Here is a 27919-nt window from a genome sequence, read left to right as displayed (position 1 = left end):
TCACGTTGGCGTTTCGCAATGCACAAGTGCAATGACAGTGAGTAGCCGATAGGCTTCTACTGGGTACTGCAGTGCATTCTCAACACTAAAGTGTGCATTCTAAACACCAATTAACAATGTGTTATGTGTGTATTGGGCTAGATTGAACAGTGGCACATAATCTTCTAATTTATTCCCAAACAAATGCTGGAACTATAAGGCTCAATAGTTTATTTGAAGTCTACACTCATTTGGTAAAGATTTCCTGTAATTTCCCATGTGAATCTAAATGGGTAGGCTTTGCGATATTGAATAAGCAAGGCTAGACCTTCAAACGTACAGTCACAGTAGGCTGAACAAATTATGTTGGATAGTCAACGGTATTATATGTTGCGAGCAGTCAGGATGCACGCTTCAGTTGTATTTAACCTTTTCATTTATCATTTTTTAGTATTTAATTTCCGGTCACACCCAGGAAACAATTGCGACATTCCTTCACGGTCGACTTGCTTACTGTAAGAAGTATTAACCGTTTTTTCTCATGAAAGCTTGATAGTCTGAAGTTATTATAACATGTGCTTTTAGTATACTGCCAAAAGAGTAAGTTGTTGTATTTGTATTGATATTTTATGTAGAAGTAACGGAAAATTTAGTATGTTTAGTTTGGTCTAATTGCACGTTTTTTTTTTTCTGTCCAATGTAGTGCAGGGTTCACTTGCGCGAATTCAAATTATTCTGTTTATGTTAGATTATGTTTTTTTGACATTTATTTGTAATTCAAGCATATCTGTTTAGTAGCAAAGTTTAAAGGTTAAGATTAATTAGTTTTCTCTTTTTGATCCTAGATTGAATGAAACTCATTGACGTAAATAATAGATCAGATGATACAGTTTAACGCAGTTGCTAAAACTCTGGGTATTCTCTAGTCTTCGCCGGTCCATTATATACTTTAGTACTACTAGTAAGACTAAATCAAAACGACCGAAAGACAAACTTAGTGTAACAAAGTACTGATTCTCCTCTAGCCTAGGTCTAAACAGGCTTGTTATGTGAGCAAGCAAAATAACAACTAAAAACGATTAGGCCTATAAATAAGTTGGCTCAGTGCATTTCTGTTTCTAAAATTTTATATTTTTAAAGATCATAAAAACAAACAAAGATTTAGCCCATTTTTGATTCTGGTTGCAATGGTGATGACACTCTCGTTCAAATTTTCAGCTTTATACAGTCTGCTTCAAACTTTGGGATTGTTTTTTGAGACTATAGTGGAAGCAAATCTCACATAACTTTGTGGTGACAACTTCATTTAATTTTTTTTTTTCAAATGATGAATACTTTGCTGTTTCTTTTTTCCAGCAGGAATTGAAAAGCCAAATATCTAAGTCAAGGGTGAGGTTTCCTGTGATGTACGACACCAGTGTGGAGGCAACAACAGAAGAGGAGAACTGTGTTATATATGGCTTAAAGACATGTTTTAAGATGATATATTGGTACCCTTCGCAGAACAAAAGAGTTTATCCAAGAGTCCAAAAAGCAAAGGAACAAATACCATAGAGAAAAAAGATGGAAGAGTGAGTTTAACTATTGTACCCAACTGTTTAATGATATTTAAGATACTTTTCATAACCTGTTTTAAAAAAAAAACAGTCTAGTATATCATTTACGTGCAAGCTTCATAAGTTTGGTCAAATTTTCACTGATCTGTAGAGCGGGAGTCCAGAGGGTTTGGTTAGCTGGGAAGGTAACCAATTGCCTGGTACATCACAATGTTCACAATGCATTCCTGTATATGAAATCTGACGACTGGCAAACCGACTGTGGTGGATGTGGCTGGGAGAGCAATTTTAAAGTCACCTAATAGCTAACCTAGATCAGCTTTCTTGGTAACCACATCAAAGTAAGTACAATGTGTCAGGTATAGCCCCAAGAGCAACAAATGGCCATCGCCAGTAATTACCAGTGGGATACCCCTGCCAGTGATCTATAATTGACCCCTCATGGCTGACCTAGGTCAGCTCATGAGGTAACCACTTGAAACCTACTGGAAAATGTTGGTTAGGACTTCAGATACAAGGGATGGGCATTGCCAGTAATTTTTATTGGTGGGGTACCCCTGCCAGTAGACCCCCAATATGCCCATCCCCTCATTGACCTAGGTGCGCTCATGATTTGACCAGTTGAAACCTACAGGAAAATGATAGGTATCACTTCATATGTAAGGATGGGCATTTCCAGTATTTTATATTGGTGGGCCACCACTGCCAGAGTCCGCCCATCCCTTACATATAGAATCCTGTCAATAATTTTCCAGTAGTTTTCAACTGGTTAACTCATGAGCTGACCTAGATCAATGAGGGGGGGGGGGCATTTTGGGGGTCTACTGGCAGGGGTACCCCACTAATATAAATTACTGGAAATGCCCATCCCTTACATATAGAGTCCTGCCAATAATTTTACAGTAGTTTTCAACTGGTTACCTCATGAGCTAATCTAGGTCAATGGGGGATGGGCATTTTGGGGGTCTACTGGCAGGGTTACCCCACCAATGTAAATGACTGGAAATGCCCATCCCTTACATATGAAGTGATACCTATCATTTTCCAGTAATTTTTCAACTGGTTATCTCATGAGCTGACCTAGGTCAATGAGGGAATGGGCATTTTGGGGGTCTACTGGCAGGGGTACCCCCCCCCCCCTCAATATAAATTACTGGAAATGCCCATCCCTTACATATGAAGTGATACCATTTTCCAGTAGTTTTCAACTGGTTACATCATGAGCTCATCTAGGTCAATGGGGGATGGGCATTTTGGGGGTCTACTGGCAGGGGTACCCCACCAATAAAAATTACTGGCAATGCCCATCAGTTGTATCTGAAGTCCTAACCAACATTTTCCAGTAGGTTTCAAGTGGTTACCTCATGAGCTGACCTAGGTCAGCCTTGAGGGGTCAATTATAGATCACTGGCAGGGGTACCCCACCACCAATAATTACTGGCAATGGCCATTTGTTGCTCTTGGGGCCATACCTGACACATTGTACTTACTTTGATGTGTTACCATGAAAACTGATCTAGGTTAGCTATCAGGTGACTTTAAAATTGCTCTCCCAGCCACACCCACCACAGTCGGTTTGCCAGTCGTCAGGTTTCATATACAGGAATGCACTGTGAACATTGTGATGTACAAGGCAATTGGTTACCTTCCCAGCTAACCAAACCCTCTGGGATCCCGGTCTATTGGGATCATTATTAACATGATTAACATAATTATTAAGCTTTGAGAAATAATTTGGTGTTATGCTGTGCAAAGCTAATAATAATTTGGTAAAGCTGCTATTCCTGGCTTATAATTTGAGGGACCTAGATTTAAATGTATACCTCCCAATATGTTATAAAATTTTAATGTAAATGTATGTTTATGATAATGTGAGTTATCATGTGCTATATTTGTATCTGTGCTTACACGTATATCATATTTTCTGTTCACAGGTCAATAATGGTGCAGATTTTGGCTTCCTGAAGACAAGTGGGAGGCCATTTGTAGTTAAGAGAAACACTCTTTGTTCGTGAAGACTTAACTGGTGTCGATTTGGGGTACCACTTTAAAACGAAAGTCATGAGGAACCCTTGCCCAAGATTCAACTTTGCATTATTGTGCAGTGCTATACTTTTGCGATTCATGTTTGATCCATTAACTTGTCTTAACTTTGTTGGAAAAAAAACAGATTTTCAGATTTTATTTACAGTGATTTCTTCTCTATCTGTCGAAAGTCAGCCTTTGTAGACATCAGAAGTTTTATCAGAAATAAATACTGCCAACGTACACATTATTAGTGTTTCTTCTGCTCTCTTTTCTTTCAGTGATGCTAGTCAGTAAAACTAGTCGGGTTCAATTCTTTCAGTGATTCTAGTCAGTGCAACTAGTCAGTCGATACCGACTGAGAAAGGTTAGTCGGGAGAGGCACCATCCTGACTAATGTAAAACCTGCTATAAACTAGTCGGTGGCTCATATAAATTAGTCGGTAAAGACCGACTAATGTCACCAACTAATGTAACTGACTAATATACATTTACCGACTACCAAATTGTTGATCGACTAAGCTGCCGGACTAAGATGACCGACTAAGAAATCCAACTGACTAAGGAATGAATTAGTCGGTATAGCAACTGACTAAGGCTATGTTAGTCGGGAGAGGCACCAGATGGACTAACGTTATGTTAGTCGGTGAACCAATTTAAGTTTTCAGTGTGGTGACCTTTTTTCTTTCTCAATATAACTTTCACCTTGTCTGTCACCAGAATACACTTTTAATTTTTTTTCTGCATTAAGTCTTTATAAACATAACTAAAACTAAAACTAAAAATACCATTTTAAATTGCACCATCGTCAATAAGCTATTATCATATAACATACCATTGCACCATTCCTCATCTTCTCCATAGCTACAGTCTTCGTAACCATCACAAACAAAAAAGTCTGGAATGCAGTTTCCATCGTAGCAATTAAAGCTGCCTGGATAACAGGTGGTAACTAAATAATACAAAACAAAGATTATTGGTATTAACTATGAATTACAAATGACTTCCAGAAAAAAGTGAAAGTGTTGTATTGGACAAATATGTTTCAGTGAGGAAAAATATCTTGAAGGTGGTAGTAAAATGCTTCTTGAAGATGGACCACGTGACCATTATTTGACTTTTTAGCATATTTGTATTTAAACGAGTAATAATGGTTTGTGGGTGGTATTACAATGTTTGTTTATATTGTAGCTTGGGTGACCATTATTTAATTTTCTAGCATATTTGTATTTAAGTGAGTAATAATAATTTGTGTGGGGTATTAAAATGTTTCTTTAAATTGTAGCCATTATTGTACCATTACTTGACTTTCTAGAATATTTGTGTTTAAGTGGGTAATGTTAGTTTGTTGGTGGTATTAAAATGTTTGTCTAAGTTGTAGCTTAGGTGACTTTATTTGACTTTATAGCTTATTTGGTGCAAATGCTGATGACCTTTAAGTTCTTCTCTGCATTAAGTCTCGTAAACCATTTGATGTTGCACCATCGTCAATAAGCTATTACCAAATAACATACCATTGCACACTTCCTCGTCTTCTCCATAGTTACAGTCTTCTTACCCATCACAAACAAAGACGTCAAGACACAATCATATCTAAAGAGACGTTTATTAAGTTTGGTTCTTTTTGGATCAATCTCAATCAATATTAATTCCAATAATTTATAAGTTAGCATTCCTGTTTGTTTTCCCTTAGTATGTTTTGATCGTTTGTGTAAGTATTATATGATTTAGCTAACAGTTTTAGATACAGTAACCTATCTTAGCATGTCGCATTTACATAATTCAATCCATTCAACGTATAGGGCAGATAATACCTATAATTCTTTTCATGTTCAAAGGAAATTACAGAACATTTTGTTGTTTTCAATGCTTCTCTACAGCCATACAAGTCATGTTAACGTTTAACATCAGAGTTGCTTCCGTAAACATATGTGACACATTACTTTCTTTAGAAATTATCTCATACATAGTTGTGTATTTGTTATCTTAGTAATGTTTAATTTCCCTCGAAAGTACAACATGTAGTTTTAGATTGTTTTTCTTTAGTTAAAATCTCTCGTTTATGTTGTGCTTTTTGTGCATGCGTGAGAAGCCAACTTTATATTAAGGTATCTGGATCACAAGAATGCGCAGGAAGCAAGTAGTCACTTATGCGTGAATGCTCCATTTCTCGACAGAGACATTGCCAAATGAAATTAACCAGTTTTTACTGTTTACAGTACAGACTATATAAAAATCGATTCAAAACGAAAAGAGCTTAACATATTTGGCAGTTCTCTCCATCCTCGTCTTCATTTTCGCTGCAATCTTGAATATCATCACAAAGCCAGGATTCGGGTATACATGAACCATCATAACACTCAAACTGTGACGAGGAACACGTACCTAAAAAGGGTATAATATATAAATATATATATATTTATATATATATATATATATATATATATATATATATATATATATATATATATATATATATATATATACTAGGCGGAGTGTATAGCCTAGTGGTTAACGCCGGCGTCTCCCAGTCATGAGATCCCCGGTTCGATTCCCCGCCGACAGCAAGGTGTGTCGTCTGGCAAGGGTGTTGTTCAATAACAACTTCCCGACATGGACGTTAAATGGATGTGTGCCGAGAGATTGGCTTCGGTCAGCTTGCGAGTCTATAAGCCTTCATGGCTTCTTTCGCGAGTTCCTGCTTGCGGGAAGATCACATATACATACATACATACATACATACATACATACATACATACATACATACATACATACATACATACATACATACATACATACATACATACATACATACATACATACATACATACATACATACATACATACATACATACATACATACATACATACATACATACATACATACATATATATATATATATATATATATATTTATATATTTATATATTTATATATATATATATATATATATATATACATATATAAATATATATATATATATATATATATATATATACATATATATATATATATTTTTATCAGTATATATACATATATACATAAATACATGTCGGTCCCCCTGGGACCTTCGTCAGCAATACTTCGACTACGTCGACTGCCAAGTATTGCTGACGGAGGTCCCAGGGGAACCGAAAATTCCAATATATTTTCTAAAACTTACTCCTTATTTGTCAATTATGAGTCATATCTTATTTCTCTGGTTTTCTCTAATAATATTTTCTTTTGGAGTAAACGTGGATTTTCGTTATATATATATATATATATATATATATATATATATATATATATATATATATATACATGTACATACATATTCATATAATTTAAATACAACATTTCTTAGTCATTTTATTCTTTATATTAATTTATTAATGTTCTTTATACACATGGCCTTTGTTTACATTATAGTTATATACTCTCGACTTTCAACGAAGACAATTAAGTAATCGACACATATACTCTAAAACTGTCACACTATTCTCCATGAAGTAGTGTAACCAGCTCAAATGGCAGTTATCACATGCAAAGTAGTGTCAGATAATGAAGAAAGGAATTAATTATACAGAGAGGGTTATTCACCATCACAATTGTATTCATCTTGGCCAAGAAGACAGTCAGGAACGTTATCACAAATCCAGGATTCAGGTAAGCAGATGCCTTCACAGATTAAGCTGTTGTTATGACACGGGAACGAAACTGTCGAGGAACATATCATGATAACATGACCGTAAGATTGAGAATGAAATATTTTCATGATCATTTAAAACTGGTTACCTTCACTAAATCTTACCTGCAGATAAATAAAACAATTGATTGACATGTGAAATAACTTGTAAGTATTGATTCTACCAGTTGTGTTTCTGGCCTAATGCAAAGCTCAAGGCTACCTGCAGTGGTTAACGAAATAGAAAAAAAAGTCCAGTTCGGTAAACAAAAATCTTTACACTGTCCTTGGAATTCGATACGACATAAATATATAACTAACTAAAGTCAATTCGTGTGTACTTTTACATGAGTTGTAATTTAAAATGCCCATTACCGTTTGATACATCAGCCGTCAATAGAACAGCAGAGAAACCAATGTAGTAATCCTCGTTGCTCGTTTCAAATCTGATCCAGCCATTTTCACTCTCTATAATGACCAATCGGGGTTCATCGTATAGTTTGGCAATCGTTGATGTTCTCAAATCTGGATCATTTCCATAGCCGACGGATAGTGTGTGGATATATGGATTGATGGCCAACTCATAAAACTTAATAACAATATTGTAACCAGGCGGTCCCGAGATAAACCAAATGCAATCTCGATTTCCGATGTTGAAATAGGGATAGAATGGATTGGTGAGATTGTGAAGTGTTCCCTCAAGCAGAGTGATGTTATCAGCCCCACAGAAGTCATCCGCTAAGGAATGTACAATAAGTACAATAAAGTTTGTTATCAGGTAGTAAAAAATAAAACTAAGTTTAATTATATTTGTGTTGTGTTGATAAAACCTATTATTATGGACATACTTGAAGTTTGTCTGTGCCACGACGTAAACGTTCATGACAAATACATGCTCCATCTTTCCGACCTTATAAAATGTAGATTAATAACGGGGATTCAACAAAGCAGCAGAGTGTTGTAAATGTTTTCAAAAAAGACAAATATTCCGCAAATGCACAATATTCAATAACGATAGGGATTATTTTGCATACATTGACAGTTATAACGTCATAAGCAAGGCTTGCTTTTAATAGCGTTGTACGCTATTGCAGGTAATTAGTTGAAAACAGTAGAACATGAATTCCAAAAGATTGCTAGACGTAAGTTATGTCATAAATATGTACGCTATATAGATTTACCCTAGATTAATTCGAGTTAATGCTTAATTCAGATAAACCATTTCTGCTTTCAAAACTTACATTCTATGCACCATTTCTCACCAGGACGCCCGTACGGTAGAAAAGTGCAGAGGTAATCGGTATAGCATTCGGTGACAACATTTTCGCAGTACTCTCTGCATGGCACAATACCTTCATGACAGCCTTTGAAGAAATATCCACACATAATTGAATTGACCTCATCCTCGTCGCAATATGTCCCAGTGGAATAGGATGATACATCATGGCTATAATAGCCATAATCATAATAGTCATCAAATACACTGTCTATAAAGGATTCTACAACAGCTTGAGATGTTGCGAATGTTTCAGAATAAGGAACATTTTGCGCACAACCGGTGTTGATTGATTCACAAGACACAAGTGGATCTGTTGAAAAGAAGTAATGGTACCAAGCATAATTTACTGGATGGGCAACATTAGAGATTACGGTTTTCTAAACATGGTTATATATATATATATATATATATATATATATATATATATATATATATATATATATATATGTATATGTATATATTTATATGTATATATATATATATATATATATATATATATATATATATATATATATATATATATAGGCCACAAATGATCATTATTTTTACGCGTATCTCTTACATGGAAATAACATTGTGCCGGTAAAAGAATTTACTGCTACATTTAATAGCTGGTCCATTTAACCACCCAGTTATTGTGTTTTCCACTTCCTTTTTGGAAGTATAACAGAAAACACAAAGCATTTCGATCTCATTTAACCTATGTTACAGACATAATGTTTGCAGGTTTTAACTTTGTTAGCTTATCGGCTTTTGTCTATCCTGAGTTCACAATACAGGAAGAAATTAAATTTCTAACAACAGAACGGTACAATCTACTTGTTTTAATTCACGACATGACGGTGACAGCAAATCCGGACTCACTTAAAACAGCGAAGATCGGAAATACGTACCTGCACCCTCCATCACAGAAGCAATTGTCTCCAAGTATCGAGACACGCGTGCGTATACGGTAGGAGATTCTGGCTGGGCGCATCCATAACCCCAGCTTGTTATCCCAACAAGTGTCCAACGTCCATCTGACTCTTGACAAACAAGTGGACCACCGCTATCGCCCTGCTCAGAACATTTGATATGAAACTTCATTATACGTTTAATCTAGATTTTTTACATTGTCAATTGACAGTAAAATATAATGCAATGCTTGAGTTTTTTCAATAAGCCGGTTTCATTTGCTTTCGTAACCTGCAAATGTATGACAGGGTTTCGCTGGTATTCATTTGTGAGGCGGCCGCCTGCCTGTTTTTTGCGAGTGCCTCGCTAAGAAATATGATAAACATTGCCACCTTACTGTTTCAGAGAAGGAATAAAATATGCAAAAATTGACATCTGACATTGAAGAAATGGATGTGAACACTAAATTATAGCAACAAATAAATGTTCTTTTTCTATTTAACATAACTTTTTAACTAATTTATTGTTAGGATAATTGACATTAGGATGCTACATCAACATTCCAGGCAACCTTGTCCCAGAACCCCCCCCCCCCTCCAACCCAGGTGTGCTCAGTTGCTCACTCCCTCCAGAGTCACAAACCAGTTAACACCTCTCACACCAGAACTCCCAGGATAATAATTTTATGAATACATAAATTGTAATAATATACAGAAGGAAAATTTTCTAGAGGGAAAAAACTGTAAACAAACGGCTTATCTACTGCTAAAAGCCCGTGTGGGTTAATATGCAAAATTCAGAATGCCTGACGATTCAATCCTAGCAGGGTGTTTTTCAGAGGCTAACTGTAACAGAATCTGAATGAGATCTTCCTAGGATCCTAAGGTGGGCATTACTGTTGTCTTAGTGAGATATTTACCTGGCAAGTGGATACCATTCCTTCATCGTACCCAGCACAAATCATGTTCTCCGTTATAGTGTTATAACCATTGTTTATCAGCTGTTCATAGCAGATTGACCTGTTCACTAGTGGTAAATTAGCTTGGCGAAGGTCCGTAGACACATTACCTGCTCAAATAGAAATATTCATTTAAAAGCAAAAAGCAGAAGGACTTACACTCAAGTTGAACCTATAGGTTCCTATCTAGACATAATACATGCTTACACAACATAACATTCATTAGAAACTTGTCACACATACACACCGAATAGAGTTCAATCCAAACAGTCATTCCCGTATAGTACAGTGCGCCAAATCCACGGTTTGCATAGGATGCATCCCAATACATTGCACGCACCATCATATGTACAAGTAACCTCCATTTGGAGAGAGGCAAATGCGTCTGAGTGCATTACCTTAGGAAACAGCGTATGATCTGACCAGGACTCGAACTTGCAATTCTTAAGCCGAAAGTATATTGTCTCAACCATTTGACCACATCACACTTACGCTTGCTGGTATAAAACTTAGAAAATGGAAACCTATAAATGATAATGAACACGACCCATTCCTATACTAAATATTAAAAAGTAGTCACAATGGTTCTTTCTAGTCATTGTAAGTCTTGCCTGGTGCTAGCTATCAGCAACTTCATCAAAATCCAATTGACTGAGTGTCCCGTGTAACACCTAATAGCAGTGAGTTAGCTATAATTCGTACGTATACTGATTGCTGAAAACTAACCAAACTGACTTGTTCGACCCCATCCTGTTGCGTAGCAATTAGTATAGCGTCCCACTTCATCAAAATCATTCCCGTCCGGGAGACAAACCGGTCTTACATAGTAATCAAACTTGACTGGTTCAGCAAGCTTTAGGAGTGCAACATCGTTATCAAGGATGATTGGATTGTACCCAGGATGCACCATGATGCGTTCTACCGGTCGTCTCACTCGTGTCCTGGCTTCGCTAGTGAGGTGAACCTCACCTAATACTACCGCTTCAAGGTTTGACCGGAATCCAGGATCTCTGTTTAATGTAATTAAAAAAGGCTATCAAAATTCTCTATAGAAAAGAACAATAAATATGTCATTCTCCTATGCTGTTCATTTTATCTCTCTTGACAAGCTGTAAATAATTTCTTGTTTAATGAGTACTTAGCAAAATGAATATTTACTTATTGAATTGCATGTCTGAATTTTACAAATGTAATCATTGTTACCCAAAACCTACCCAACACAGTGTGCCGCAGTCGCGACCCACTCATTAGAGATGAGCACAGCACCACATAGAACGGATCTGTATTCAAGCAAGGCTTGCCACGGCCAACTGCCCAATGATGCCACCGTTCCACCAACAATACGAGTTGTTGGAAAGAGAGGGTTGGTACCGCAAAAATCCACACCTGATGGACATGAGCATTAGAGAATTGAGTCGTGATATGGGTTAAACGTAAGAACAAATACAATTTTAGTTTCCGTAATATTGATATGGTTATTTAACAATAAAACATGATATATATATATATATATATATATATACATATAAATAATATATATATATATATATACATAAAAATGATATATATATATATATACATATAAATGATATATATATATATACATAAAAATGATATATATATATATATATATATATATATATATATATATATATATATATATATATATATATATATATGAGTTTATATTAGTTATGACTTAAATAAGCACAATGAAAGTGACACTAACCAGTGCAATTCAGTTCATCTTCACCGAAATGACAGTCTTGTTCTCCATCACAATGATAAATGTCCGGAATACATTGTCCATCATAACACTGGAAGTCCCATTGCTTGCACGTTGCTATAAGAAATGAACATTTATTGTTGTAACTAAAATTCTCATGCATAATAAATTCGGTGAAACCTGAAGTTGTTAGGACCAATATTTAGCTGGAACTAGACGCGCAAACGTACTTTTTTTTGTATATATGTTATTATGTTCAAATAAGAAAATATTTTTACCAGAAACATTAGTCATGTAGACCATAAGCATTTCAAAATGAAATATTTAATTGTGGAAACAATTCATTCAATAAATACTGTAAGAAAGTGTTTCAAACTAGTTTTGTAAGATGTTAATGACCAACCTTCATTCTATCATACAATTAAAGGAACAGAGGAACGAGTTTAATTCACAGCTACAATAATAACAGGAACATCGGATCGATTATTACTCACAGCTACAATAATAACAGGAACAGAGGAACGAGTAATACTCACAGCTACAGTAATAACAAGAACAGAGGAATGAGTAATACTCACAGCTACAGTAATAACAGGAACAGAGGAACGAGTATTACGTAGTAGTTATATTTAAGTGTGGAAACAATTCATTCAATAAATACTGTAAGAAAGTGTTTCAAACTAGTTTTGTATGATGTTAATGACCAACCTCCATTCTATCATACAATTAAAGGAACAGATGAACGAGTTTAATTCACAGCCACAATAATAACAGGAACAGAGGAACGAGAAATCGAGTAATCGAGTTATACTCACAGCTAAAATAATAACAGGAACAGAGGAACGAGAAATACTCACAGCTACAATAATAACAGGAACAGAGGAACGAGAAATCGAGTAATCGAGTTATACTCACAGCTAAAATAATAACAGGAACAGAGGAACGAGAAATACTCACAGCTACAATAATAACAGGAACAGAGGAACGAGATATACTCACAGCTACAATAATAACAGGGACAGAGGAACGAGTAATACTCACAGCTACAATTTGTTTCATCTTCTCCACCAGAACAGTCATAATATGTATCACAAAGAAAGGTATGAGGAATGCATTGTCCATCAGAGCAAGTAAAGTGACTGGAGGAATCACACGTTTCTGAAAAATAGAACAATACTAAAAATCATCTTTGATGAATTTTATACCCAGTTCCATCAGGTAAGAGGAAAATATAATTTGACTATGGAGAATAACAATGTTTCTATAAACAGGTTGGATAACATACTACAACAATAGTTTCGTAGATTACGTTATTCTGTTACAGTTGTTATTTTTGTGTTTCTTATTATTTTACTTTAATTCGTTTGATGTTATCTTTTCTTAAAGTCATAGGCCTGATGCTCGATTAAGATAAGATATTAATTTAGATTTATGAACCATTTAGCCACAGATATAGAGAAATTACCACAATTATTTTCATCTTCCCCGAAGTAGCAATCACCATAACCATCACATACGTCATGCTCTGGAATACAGTATCCATCATTGCACTGGAAGTATCCATTTTCACAAGCTGAAAAAGGAAGACATCAGTCAGTAACGCTATAGGAAAGGTCAAGGATTCTCTACAAATCATACTTTTAACAAATACGACAACCGCAAACACATTTCGCTATAAATGAGCTCATTAATAAACTTTTCTCGTTCTATCAGTTTCTAAGATTACATAATAAATGTCGCCAAAGGCTCATCACCATCTCCAACATAGACAAATTCATATTCACGCTCAACTTTGATAAAATTTAAACTCATCAGGAAGTGTTAAGTTTTCAGAAGTTGAGAAAATTATCTCTATTCGATGGTTATTTGGATAGGAGGATGGATAATTGGGGGAGTTAAGGTTGTCAGACTTCGTGACAAAGATTTCATCTATGGCACCTGTGAAACTAAATAAAAGTTAAATAAAAGTTAAATGTGTCAACCGATTATTATAACTATCTCGAAAAGAACATGCCACAAGTGTACCAATATAATAAAGGAAATGTCTATATGAGAATACTTTGGGAATACATCAAACATTTGAAATTGTATGATGATGTAATAAAACCATTTAAACAAAGTTTGTTCTAATTGTTGTTGCACATAGTCATCTAAAAAATTTTCGGCATTGATATATATATATATATATATATATATATATATATATATGTATATATAAACACACAAATCAAGAACAAAAAAACAAATATACCATGATTTAACTATTTAGAATATTTGCATTCAAGTGAGCAATAATAGTTTGTGGGTGGTATTAAAATGTTTAAGTTGTAGCTTAGGTGACCATTATTTGAATTTATGGCATATTTGTATTTAAGTGAGTAATAATACTTTGTGGGTGGTATTAAAATGTTTGTTTAAATTAATGCCACATAGAGGTTGCGTCGGTATGTACATATGTCATTCTTCCGATGATGTGTCTTTGTTGAGAAGAACAGGAAAGTGATGCCACGTAGGAGTTGCGTAGTTTATACATATTTCATAATGTGTCTTTGTTTAGAAAAAGAGGAAAGTGATGCCAAATAGAGGTTGCGTCGGTATGTACATATTTCATTCTCTTGATAATGTGTGTAGTACTTACTGCAATTCTGCTCATCTTCCGACAAGTGGCAATCGTGAATTCCATCACAAATCCAGGAATATGGAATGCAATCACCGTTTAAACACTGAAAGCCACACGTAGAATCTGTAGATTTTACAACAAGGTTGAAACACAAGGTGAAGTGATATTCCCAGACCAGAAAGTTTGTGAATAGGATCGTCTCCATGGTACAGTATAGAACTATATTAAGATAAACTTGAAGGCTTATTCTAATAACAAGGCTGTATTTCTGTTTTAATGTCCAACAAATGACATCATTAATGTCTACACAGAAAACCAGATGTCATGAATCACGGACAGGGAATATTCCCTGATTAAGTGTAGGATTAATTGCTATCCTATGCTGGTTGAAGAATAAACAAGTTGAATACATAATTTTGATCTTTCATCCCTGAAGTCATAATCTTAAAAGGCTTTATAAAAAGAAAAACATTACATTACATTTGTAAAACACAACATTCAATTTTGGAAAACGCGATTATCACTTGCTTATATTAAGACCAGATTATATAAGAGGGTTACCCAATGAGATACGGTATGTTTCTTTATCTGTTCAGAAGGTTACCAACTTACAACTTGATAAAATTAGTTCAGCTTTCAGACTGAAATGGTTGTTGAAGACTGAAAGATCAATATTTTGGTATCCTTGACTCCTTAGTAAGTTGCAATGGCGTAATATTAACAACGAATAGTTGACATTTCTATAATTTGTATTGTTATTATTTGCCTTTTGTATATCCAACATACATCTAATTGGTTCTTATCAACCACCACTGTAGGCTACTTACTGCAATCGTATTCATCTTCGGCAAACCCACAGTCGACAATTCCATCACACAGCCAGTATCCTGGAATACAGGTTCCGTTTAGACACTGAAACTCGGATGCTCCACATGTATTATCTGGACAGGAATAAAGAAATATGAACCATATCCTTTAATGCAGAAAGTGTCTTTCATCACATATTATGTGTGCCTATATGCGTACAGCCCATTTGCTAAAAGGTTGAAATAAATATAAGAAGAGCGTTTTCAAGAAAAAAGTAGTAATAAATACTACAGTCTTATCGTTATTATTTGAATTCATACGTACAACCGACAGACACGTCGTCAGGTGCCACCCCATCCCATCCCTCCTTCCGCTGCCCCTTCTTGAAACCATATTTGTATTTAAGTGAGTAATAATACTTTGTGAGTGGTATTAAAATGTTTGTTTAAATTAATGCCGCATAGAGGTTGCATCGGTATGTACATATGTCATTCTTCTGATAATGTGTCTTTGTTTAGAAGAACAGGAAAGTGATGCCACGTAGGGGTTGAGTAGTTTATACATATTCATAATGTGTCTTTGTTTAGAAAGAGAGGAAAGTGATGCCGCATAGAGGTTGCATCGGTATGTACATATGTCATTCTTCTGATAATGTGTCTTTGTTGAGAAGAACAGGAAAGTGATGCCACGTAGGGGTTGCGTAGTTTATACATATTTCATAATGTGTCTTTGTTTAGAAAAAGAGGAAAGTGATGCCACATAGAGGTTGCGTCGGTATGTACATATGTCATCCTTTTGAGAATGTGTCTTTGTTTAGAAGAACAGGAAAGTGATGCCACATAGGGAACATATTTCATTCTCTTGATAATGTGTGTAGTACTTACTGCAATTCTGCTCATCTTCCGACAAGTGGCAATCGTGAATTCCATCACAAATCCAGGAATATGGAATGCAATCACCGTTTAAACACTGAAAGCCACACGTAGAATCTGTAGATTTTACAACAAGGTTGGAACACAAGGTGAAGTGATATTCCCAGACCAGAAAGTTTGTGAATAGGATCGTCTCCATGGTACAGTATAGAACTATATTAAGATAAACTTGAAGGCTTGTTCCAATAACAAGGCTGTATTTCTGTTTTAATGTCCAACAAATGACATCATTAATGTCTACACAGAAAACCAGATGTCATGAATCACGGACAGGGAATATTCCCTGATTAAGTGTAGGATTAATTCCTATCCTATGCTCGTTGAAGAATAAACAAGTTGAAAACACAATTTTGATCTTTCATCCCTGAAGTCATAATCTTAAAAGGCTTTTTAAAAAGAAAAACGTTACATTACATTTGTAAAAATGTAGGCTACTTACTGCATTCGTATTCATCTTCGGCAAACCCACAGTCGATAATTCCATCACACAGCCAGCCTCCTGGAATACAGGTTCCGTTTAGGCACTGAAACTCGGAAGCTCCACATGTATGATCTGGACAGGAAGAGGGAAATATGAACCATATCCTTTAATGCAGAAAGTGTCTTTCATTACATATTATGTGTGCCTATATGCGTGCAGCCCATTTGCTAAAAGGTTGAAATAGATATAAGAAGAGCGGTGTCAAGAAAAAAGTAGTAATAAATACTACAGTTTCATCGTTATTATTTGAATTCATACGTAATAATATACGTAATAATTCTCCACTCCGTCACGATGCCATCATCGTGTGTACGGAATATCACAAGTTACATGACATGTACGAGTAATGTTTCGTACTTTCTCCAACTGAGAATTCTTGACTACGAGCCTGAGAAATGGTTCTTACACACAGGTACTGCCTAGTGTTTCATTTAATATTATGCTACAGTGTTTTTGTGTTTAGGATGTTCCTTGCATCACTGTCATCTAAGCGACGTAAACTGATCAATCACTGCTACAATAAGATGATGGAATGATAAAAACGAATTTTAAGTAGATTGTAACTTAGAGTATGTACCCTACATTTTCATAACAAGAATATAAACCTTGACTTTCTAACCTCCACAATTTTGACAGTTTTATCGATTACATTCCTTAAGATGTCAACTCTTTTACTTACTACAGTTATATTCATCTTCACCAAATGCGCAATCGTAATATCCGTCACATATCCAACTGTCTGGGATGCACGTTCCGTTGTAACACTCATATTGGGATGAAAGGCAAGTTATTTCTAATTGAAGAAAGTATTCAAAAAGTATCATGTTATAGATAACGTAATCGACAAAGTTAATGTAACAATAATTGATAACATAAATAACACGAAAAGTGACATTTCTTAAAAAAGCATTTTCAATTTGAAACATTTCAAAATGCTGCCTTAGTAAATACGCTTTACAACGATAACAACGAAAGATAAACTTTGTTGCGATTGTGTATGTTTTTCATTAGAAATCAAGAGAGCTCTTTATTTACAGGACTTATTTAGGAATATTATCAATGGAATCAGAAATTGCTTCCATGAGCTCTTCAGTAATAATAGATACCTTCACAATATGGCATATCAGGGGGTATCCATTCACCAAAGAAGCAATAGGCAGTCGAAGGGCCTACTAGATTGTATCCACTTGGACAGTAATAAAACAGTGAAGCTTCGCGATCGTAGCTATCTTGCTGCGGTGAAAAACCAACATGAGGGTCATCTGGCATTGGCATCATGCACTGCTCAACTGCGCAGGAGAAAAAATAGAAATACATGACGAGGACCAGAGCATGAAGTAATCCACAGGGAAAGGAATGTACATGTGGGGTGGAGGAGGTGGGATGGAGGGGGTGGGGATGGGCATAGACTTATGGTCACATAAGAGCAATATGGTCTTCTGAGTAAGAAATGTGTGAGTGCGCATAAGTTTGAGCAAAATAGTCTCATGAGTTCCTCCAAAACCGTGAAAGGGAAACTTTGAAGATGTATGACATCGGGATGTTGTGGCCACCTGACGTCATAGGGTCAAAGGTGAGATGTCAGTTGTGAAAAAGAAATACTCAAAAATGATATCGTATTAGTTAACGTAAAACATCAGATGTCAAATGTCAATGGATGTGAAAGGGTCAAACATGACCAAATTTGTGCGAAACCGTAAGTCTGATGAATGACAACTGGGTTTGTTTGTACATGGAGGATAGGCTGATGTACATCTGTGAGTGTTGGATGGCATCATGGTGATACGAAGGTCAGAAGTTAAACAAAAGATCTGCTCTTTGCTAGGCTAAAGTCATGATGTAAACCAAGTCTTGAAGTATTTTGGATATCAAACTTGGTTGCCATTTGTCTGGATAATAGTTTGTTAATAACCCCACCCTCCCTCCTCCCGCGTAAGTTCATCTTCGGTCAAAGGTAATTTTATTCAGTATTGCAAGATATCTGCAATTCGATGGATTGTCTACTTCATTAATTTGCATGAATTTGATGGATACATCATGAAAATGTATGTTGTTGATTTTGCTCACCGCAGACCGGTACATCATCTAATTCCCCATTGTTGCAAGTGACAACATAAACATCAGACGGACTCAAACCGCAGGAAATTGCTACTGTCACTCCATGTGGAATACGTTGAGTAAGGAAAGACTCACTGAAGATATAGTTGGATGGAAGTTCACACGATACTAAAGCAAGAGAAGTAAAATATATAGACTTAGGGGATATGCAACAAATATATAATTCGGTAATGACATATTTCACTTTAATGCCCGGCTCACAGAATATACTCGCATTCCATTATTTTCAATCATGTATGTGTTTGGAATGTGTAAATAAAATCCAAGTAATATGAATGTATACACATGTTGAAGTTATTTAAGTGTTTATTTTAAGACTGGCAAACACGCACAAGGAGAGAAGCCAAGCCAAATGGTCATGAAAGAAAACTCTGTAGGAGGAGGGCACTGTTTGCAGCTGACCCATTGACCTGTAGAGGCAGTGGCGTGAGTAAAGGGACCGGAGACATATATAACATTGGAACAAACGTGATGAACTAGAGGGCGTGAAAGCTGCCAAGGCTTTTCAACCTTTTCCCTTATCTGCAAGAACTTTTCAATTTTAAATAATTGTTTTCGTTATGATATTAAAAACGAGGCCCAGTGTCAAATATACCACATTCTCATTTTTCTCTGGTTGGACACCAGAATCATCAGCCATCACCAATAATAGTCTCAGTTTACAAAACATCATGCATTATGAATAATTATTTAGCGAATTACAATATTCACATACTTTATTGTGGAATTTATCCTCAAAATTCTCTTTCACACAAATAAATCAAATTCATATGATATTATTTAATTCCCCGAAAACGACCTTAAATTCAGGTCAGTTGGTTTTCGCACAGTGAACACTCTCCAATATTGTCATTGTCATAGTTTATTATTGATGCCCTCATTTCACAAGTAAATGTAAAATGAATGTCTGGTCAATGGTTAAACACTATATATGCACACTCCTAGATTTCTCTGACATTATTTTTAGTGCGAAAGAAGACAATGCAATTTTTCTGGATCTATAAAACAGTAATAATGTTAACAAAGTTCTTCTTGTAATACTGAATTACTTACCGAAACACTGGAATTGATAATGTTCATCCCAAGTGCCATCCTGACACGTCACAAGCAGAGTACCACTACTGGTAAAGGCTTCTGGACACGAGTAAGACACGAAGTCACCGTCCAGTATTATATTTGTTTCGACTCCATCAGGATTCGTGGCAATGGCGTTCGGTCCAGCGTCTGTCACACATGGCGCTATTTGGTGAAAAAAATAATGAATTAATTTTGATGTTTCTTAAGCTTACAAATCCATGGACATTTTCATCTAAAATACTGACTTAATTATTACTACTACTACTACTACTACTACTACTACTACTACTACTACTACTACTACTACTACTACTACTACTACTACTACTACTACTACTACTACTACTACTACTACTACTACTACTACTACTGCTACTACTACTACTACTACTACTGCTACTACTACTTCTACTACTCCTACTACTCCTCCTCCTCCTACTACTACTACTACTACTACTACTACTACTACTACTACTACTATTCTACTACTACTACTACTACTATTACTACTACTACTACTACTTCTACAACAAGATACCCCAAGAAGAGTGCTTTGTTTTCGCTCCATAAAACAGGAATGAGGACTGACCTTGACTTAACAAATCGAACATTCCATATAGAGTAAATGGAACAATTAATTAAGAAACTCATTGTAACTCGTCAGGCAATTACAAAAAGGAATGGTCCAGAAAGTAATTTGAATGAGTTTCAAAACATCTGTAAAGTTCACTGGTTAATTCAATGACGTTGTTTTCATTCAAAAGGGTACGGTTTCCCACGAGCATCTCGCCACCTCCCCACCACGAATCGTAATTTAACAGTCCGTTTGAGTACAGTTCCATTCCTTTAGCCGATCGGCCTTTCTTCTCCATTTAATACAGCTTCGTAACGTCGTCGACAAGAAAAACATCTTGAACCTTCAGGTGAATTCTCCGCGACTTCATAATAGTAATCTTATCCTGAAAGGACAGACATCTCGCTAAAATGTGCGGCGGTTTATCTCCGATACCCCGTCCATCGCGATGACATCTCTCAATGCGTATCTCTTGCCCATTCGGAAACTGGGAAAGGACCTTTTCTTGTATAATAGTTGAACGATTCTCGGTATCAATTCGATCGATTCCCAACGACTTTGAAATTGTTCCGTCTAGAATGCCGCTCAAGTTTATTTATGCACTGGACATTTTCTTTAATGTTAGCATTGGCCTTCTCGAAGGCTTTAGAAATGCAAGAAAAGCGATCGGCGTAATACTCGTATCTTTTCTCTAACTCCTCCACTCGTTTAGATAAAGCTTCGATAGCCCTGTCCAGGTTACTCTCCAACATTCCAATGCTTTTGTCAAAATCGTTACGTAATTACAACTTAAATCTTTCAAATGCCTCCTTCCAGTTAGGTGCAGTAGCGAATTCAAAGCTAGAACCATAGTTTATGCTACATTGACTTAGCGTGGTAGGCTCTTCACTAGCCATGTCACTTACTGTAGGCCTATTTGTAGTTACCTTGGGCTAATGTTTGCTTCCTGTGGGCCTACCTCTCACCATAACGGCAACAACTTGATGAAGAAAAGTTAGAATAGGCCATCCAATCAATAATAATAACAATAATAACAAAAATAACATTAATAATGATGATGATGATGATGATGATGACGACGACGACGACGACGACGACGACGACGACGACGACGACGACGACGAAGACGACGACGACGACGATGACGATGACGATGACGATGATGACGATGATGATGACGATGATGATGGTAATATGTATGCAAGCCCCCAGCTTGATATATAAGCGTTCTTGCGACTTATAGTGTGATTCTTTACCGTCGGCTGCGTATATATACGGCCTATAGGGCCTGACAGATATTTGTGGAGCCTAGGACACAGTACCTAACCCCAACTATCTTGGCTACGCCACTACGTCCACCCATATGAATGGATGTCCATAACGCATGAAAGGTCGCTTGGACTATGTGATTGAAGTTGTAAATCAATATCGATCTTCGTCCGAAAAGATCCGGAAACTGGTGAAAAATTCTCGCGACCACTTTTCGGTCGCTATCGATAGTTTGCAGACCTTCGAAATATGAATGCCCATGTAGTTATGAGGTGCTCAGCTAGAGGTCTATGTTTGTATGTGACATATGAGTAATATAGTTATGGTGATGCTGATATCAAAAGAATATTATAATACATTTGCAAACATCTGTTATCGAAAATATAGTTGAACATACCAGCACATCGTAATTCACGGGGATCAGGATTCCAGTCACCACTCTCGTAACACCAATAAATGTTTCTTGTTGATGAAATCCTGTAATTCCCTTCACAGGTACAGTCGGAAAGAAATGACCAATGGCCGAAGCATGGTGGATCGGATGCACCCCAATTGGAAACACTACATCTTACATGTGGATCCAATTGGGTTTCGTTCAGATGACATTGTACCGATGAGTCGCACTCTGTAGATGGACGTAGAGTGTAATTCAAAGGAAACGCGAATGGCTAGATATGAGCTCAATGCTAAACTAACAAATATACATGTATATAAATATATATATATATATATATAAATATATATATATATATATATATATATATATATATATATATATATATATATATATATATATATATATATATATTTATATATATATATATATATATATAAATATATATATATATATATATATATATATATATATATATATATATATATATAATTATATATATATATATATATATATATAAATATATATATATATATATATATATATATATATATATATATATATATCCTTTATATGATCAAACGTTACATTTATTAGTTAATCATTTAAAATTAAGCAATGCGCCTGTCACTTATTCAATTGCAATATGTCAGAGCTGTTTATATTATTAAAAAGAAACACCTATTATGAGAACGCGATTTTTCAACAATTTTAAGAGTTGTTTGATTATCGCTCAACGGGTGAAATTCTGAGTAACAACTACTAGTGTTCCACTAGTCTCATCTAATCTGAACAAGTATTTCGCTCTGCCCACCGGACATAGAGCACTCTGTGCCAAGAAAGACGCAAACGAACCAACTATATGTATATAAAATGTCAGAGCTGTTGTTATTTTTAAAAGGAAAACCTATTTTGAGAACGCGATTTTTCAACCATTTTAACATTTTTCAGAACATTACTGATATTATTAAGTTAATATTTTAACATTTTGCCGACACCGTTAAGCAGTGACGGTGGATAGGGGATTCCCCAACCATAATCATTTCACTTGCTCCCCCCCTCCCCCCGCACTCCCCCTTGACATGCAGGTCGGATCCTGTAAAGCAATAACCTCAGCCCCCGCAATGTTCCCTTTAAAAGAATGTCATTTTTACCCCCCCCCCCCCAAAAAAAAAAGGAAAAGAGAGAAAACTAAGTTGCATGATTGGCATACCCTTCTAGGCTCCCCCCCCACCCCCTCATCACCCACTTTGGAAGTACTGGTGTCTCCAGTAGTAGTATGCTTTTTACTTAAGGTACCAATCATAAGGGCCGTTATATACCACTGATATTTGATATTTACGTCGTGTTTCTCATTAACTTAAATACATCAATCATACAACTTAAATATTGTTTAACGTATTGATTTGTTCTCACATAAATGACTTTTATCATCAGTGTCAATGTTTGCACAGTAAACCCGTGAACGATTGATCATGATGCCACGAGTGAGACATTTTCTAAGAAGTGATGAATTACACATGATTGTAAAACGTAACAATACAAAGATAAGATGATTTATTGCCTCCTTCAATTTGTTTTAATAAATCAAAATTTTACTGTAATGTCACACAGTGGCACACATAATACACTGTTAACACTAACTCTAACACAAAAATAACACTGTGGGCGAATGATACCTTCAGATTTACCAGGATTCGAATTGCCGTTGGTGCCCTTAAAAATCTTCTGTGGTGTCCCTTACATTAAGTTGCCACATAAGTGGTTTTGTCCTCATTCTTTGGAAAAATGCCTATATACCCTTTCATTTGGAAAAATAAAACCCTTGTTTGATGCCATTTGTAAAGCTAAAAAATTGCCTCAGTGGTCTTGTCATTTCAGTAAAAACCATGGCCATTTCTTACTTGCCCTAACACTAGTTGCCGTGCCTGAGCACTTTAGTTGTCGTGCTCTAACACCAGTTGCAGTGCCCTAACACTAGTTACAGTGCCCTAACACTAGTTACAGTGCCCTAACACTAGTTGCGGTGCCCTTACACTAGTGACAGTCCCCTAACACTATAGTTGCTGTGCCCTAACACTATAGTTGCGGTGCCCTTACACTAGTGACAGTCCCCTAACACTAGTTACAGTCCCCTAACACTATAGTTGCCGTGCCATAACAGTAGTTGCAGGGCCCTTCGTGAACAAAACATGTTTGTTCACAAATGATTTGGCATGATGGATATTCGTCTCTTCAGTTCATCCACTGGTTTTATAAATTATAATAACTCGTCAAAATTATGTTTCTGTAACTTCATATTAACAATAGAGCACCCTTGGATAACATGCAACACCTTTTGTGACCTTAAAACGTTTGTACTACATTGAAAACCTGCCATTTGATTTCATAAAAGTATTAATTTTCCTATAGAATTTTGTGTTGTATCTTAAGAACTGACCCGATTAACGCTATCCGGTCACTTTAGATGAACCGTAAAAGCCTAAAGCATTAAAACCTGTTCTCAAAATCAAAATTCGAATAGAAAACTAATAGCAATGGTGTTGTAACGGTATACAACATATCAAAATTAATATTTTTGCCTTAAGTAATCCTATAACATTCTTTCGAAATAAACTGCGTTTGGTGTTTGAGAACACAATTCTTATCGATTCCATACCATACTAGGTTAAATGTGTTAAGTTTTATGAAATAAGACTTCTGTGATAGAAAAAAAAAAGCATAATGTGAAATTAAGTGATACAGAAGAAAGAGGTAATAAATTGAACACCTACCGTGACCATCTGATAACGCGCTGCCTATTAGGCAGACTACTATGACAACCACAGAGTGATTTAAATGTGAAAACATCGCCCACATGGTTCCTTTAAACCTATGTATAGCTCTCCACCTCCACGTCTCTCTCTCACTCTCTTGAAATATACGTTAAGGTTTTAATTCGATAAATTTGAAGGTGGTACAGATCGATTGATGTTTCAAGAACGTGAGTTCAGGTTTTATGAAAGACAGCTAGATTACCAAACCTCGCTCTCTTAGAAGTGATGTCATGTCTTAATTTGCAGTATAAGATAACAAAAAGTTTCCAATGCTGTCGTCATTAGTTCACCTTTATACTCCTCATGTCTTTGTGATTTTTGTAGAAGTTATGTCACACCCCTCTTGACGATCATCAGGTCCTATCGAAATAACGCAGTATAAAATCGTCTTCCTCTTCAGTTAAGTTTACATAATTCTATATTGAATAAATTGCTCATAAAAGAGACCTTTACACCCTAATCGAGTTAGTTTGTAACTCTGCATGATCAGAACTTCTCAAACAGTGAAGTTTTTATGGATTGATCAAACAGTCTAACATATGAAGTTGAGAGTACTGTATATAACGTTAGTCATACATGCATATACAGAAAGCTAAGTTGGAATATCATATATGGAGTGTGTGGGAGAGGGTGAGGGCTGACAATGGGGTGGTTAGGGGATACAGCTTCGCTGTCAATTAGGAGGCTCGGGAAACTATGGGATAAACTTCAATGATGTTTTCTCGTATTAATGATATATTTTTAATATATGAAGCTTGCAAAGAGGGCTTCCGGTGACATTGCTGTTCCCGGCGAAAGGTCGAAGGGGGGGGGGGGAGTGGTTAGCTCTGTTATCATCAGAATATAGTCAGAGTATCATTATTGTACATGACGAATGTGCCCTTTTCCATAAGATGCTCCTTCCGTATAGTACTTGGCAACAACCTATACTGAAGTTCAGATAAAAGGTCTTTTTACCACAACCCTCCCTCTCTTGTACCCCATCCCCTCCATCTCGTGTACCCCATCCCCTACTCATTTTCCTCCAATTCCCTCATCAATACCAATAACAATTACTTGAAGCCTCAATAGTTCTGTGTATTACCATGGTGACTTGTTTGTTTGACTATTTAAGGTTTAGGCTACTTTGTTTGGACTTTCTCTGCTCATTTTCAAATTGCATTTGTCGCCCACCATCAAGTGGAAGGGAGCAGGAAGTAGCTTCCCTGTTAAACCCTCCCTCCCTCCCTCCAACTGCATCATGCCTTCCACCATCCCCATCCCCCGCCCCACCCTTCTCACCCCGTGACAATGATCTATTCTTTGTGGATGAAATGATGAAGTTATGAGTAAGAATTTAAAATAAAAACATTTAAAATATATCATAGAGATGTACGTTCTCTCTTTAGTCCACCCAATCAGCTGCATGCGCTAAAGTAACGACCCGAAAATACTCAACTCAGTTCTAGCCCGTATATACACTGCTAAATATCCCGACAAATCAACAATGGCTAACCAATACCGTACACCCGCAGTAAAGCTCAGACCAATCAACGGTCATTAATATACGACCTCTTATATATGTGACCATAGTAAAAGCTCTGACCATTCAACGGTCATTAATATAACCTGTCTAAACCGTCATGGGGATCGACTCTCGACTCCGTACGTTGTGCTTGTCTAAAATATACATTTTACCTCCGATCTATTTTATCAGGCTATAAACTACCTACCCTGCAAATAGACAAATGGTGGCCTCTAAAGGTAGCTTACGTAAAAACCCATGGAAAAACTTAATGGGAAAGTCCCTAACAAGTCTCTATAGCATATTTCAAAAAGGGTGTGTACCTACGCCTTGAAAAAAAGTTTGCAACTAGTTGGGAAAACTTTTCCAGTATGGTTCTGCAGGTCCAAAGTCAAAACATTATTATCCGAACAATATGAATGTCCTGTTTGTGTTAGATAAAGTTTCGGAATTGTTAATATTGTCAATGCAGATGCTTTGAAGGGTGATTTGATAGCACCGTACGGATCAGAGTGGCACTAAACATTACAGCATTTACCCAACTGGCAGGCTTCAGTTCTAATCTTATTATCTCAATTTAGCTTAGGCCTAATCATATTGGGGTATATCCGAAAGAAAATGTATTTTCATGTACAAAAAAAAAAATTAACCTTCGCAAAGATCCTTTACACACAAGAACATTTCCAATGGATATTATTAGTGCTGATGTGTATAGAAGAGGCAATGATAATCATAGGCGAATCCACTATGTTATAAATAAGTGGGTGGCCATTGAGTCATTGGTGGGGATTATCGAGTAAGGTGGTCTGAGGGTCCTGCCAAGAAACTATGATGATTTTAGACTTTGAATGGTGAACTCTGAGGCATATTTAGAATATGAATTTACAATTATACCTACACAAACAAATTGTCAAAGCATCGAGGGGCCGCGTAACCTTGGTAACACGTCGAAACCACGATATATGCTGACTTCAAAGTTATACCAACATAACAGCTTGACAACAAAACAAATTTTTCCGCTATACGTCATGTACGTTGGTTTCGGCATTTTATGACTGTACTTGTCCTTATCAACCCGTTGTTATGCATTAAATTCCGTTTTAATTTGTATGGGATCCATATCTTGGAACAATTATGCGTTAGGTACATTATGGGCCCTATCCGATGGGCGGATAGGCCTACGGGATAACCTTCGGTGGCCCAAAGCCCCCAAAGCGCATGGTAAGTGAGGTCGCAAAGGCCC

At 36.2% G+C, this 27919-nt stretch overlaps 1 protein-coding gene and 1 long non-coding RNA gene across 5 annotated transcripts in view; one reads left to right on the top strand and one right to left on the bottom strand.

The window, feature by feature from the left end:
- LOC139963222 (uncharacterized) overlaps nucleotides 1-25594 on the bottom strand; it is a 166240-nt gene extending 140646 nt beyond the window's left edge. Inside the window, exons 1-22 of one of the 4 annotated variants that reach the window (XM_071963803.1) lie at nucleotides 25131-25594; nucleotides 22360-22587; nucleotides 20096-20281; nucleotides 18992-19150; nucleotides 18031-18213; nucleotides 17604-17717; nucleotides 16883-16996; nucleotides 16396-16500; nucleotides 15532-15645; nucleotides 14723-14827; nucleotides 13550-13657; nucleotides 13126-13242; nucleotides 12088-12201; nucleotides 11573-11744; nucleotides 11085-11368; nucleotides 10320-10468; nucleotides 9400-9562; nucleotides 8469-8816; nucleotides 7603-7965; nucleotides 7143-7259; nucleotides 5823-5945; nucleotides 4396-4512 (exon numbers count right to left, since the gene is read on the bottom strand). In XM_071963803.1, coding sequence (XP_071819904.1) covers nucleotides 4396-4512; nucleotides 5823-5945; nucleotides 7143-7259; nucleotides 7603-7965; nucleotides 8469-8816; nucleotides 9400-9562; nucleotides 10320-10468; nucleotides 11085-11368; nucleotides 11573-11744; nucleotides 12088-12201; nucleotides 13126-13242; nucleotides 13550-13657; nucleotides 14723-14827; nucleotides 15532-15645; nucleotides 16396-16500; nucleotides 16883-16996; nucleotides 17604-17717; nucleotides 18031-18213; nucleotides 18992-19150; nucleotides 20096-20281; nucleotides 22360-22587; nucleotides 25131-25215 — 3568 coding nt within the window. In that variant the 5' untranslated portion in view covers nucleotides 25216-25594. The remainder of the gene's footprint in view (nucleotides 1-4395; nucleotides 4513-5822; nucleotides 5946-7142; nucleotides 7260-7602; nucleotides 7966-8468; nucleotides 8817-9399; nucleotides 9563-10319; nucleotides 10469-11084; nucleotides 11369-11572; nucleotides 11745-12087; nucleotides 12202-13125; nucleotides 13243-13549; nucleotides 13658-14722; nucleotides 14828-15531; nucleotides 15646-16395; nucleotides 16501-16882; nucleotides 16997-17603; nucleotides 17718-18030; nucleotides 18214-18991; nucleotides 19151-20095; nucleotides 20282-22359; nucleotides 22588-25130) is intronic. The other 3 variants (XM_071963805.1, XM_071963806.1, XM_071963804.1) reach the window with 3 other exon arrangements.
- LOC139963260 (uncharacterized) lies at nucleotides 10-4228 on the top strand. Its single transcript, XR_011791532.1, has 3 exons — nucleotides 10-579; nucleotides 1336-1550; nucleotides 3470-4228. It is a non-coding gene; the product is annotated as an uncharacterized lncRNA (long non-coding RNA).
- Nucleotides 25595-27919: the final 2325 nt, after the last annotated feature.

Source organism: Apostichopus japonicus, chromosome 21 (genome assembly GCF_037975245.1).
Source record: "Apostichopus japonicus isolate 1M-3 chromosome 21, ASM3797524v1, whole genome shotgun sequence".
In the NCBI taxonomy this organism is placed as follows: domain Eukaryota; kingdom Metazoa; phylum Echinodermata; class Holothuroidea; order Aspidochirotida; family Stichopodidae; genus Apostichopus; species Apostichopus japonicus.
The sequence above is the reverse complement of the archived record's forward strand: the minus strand, read 5'-3'. Positions and strand labels throughout refer to the sequence as shown.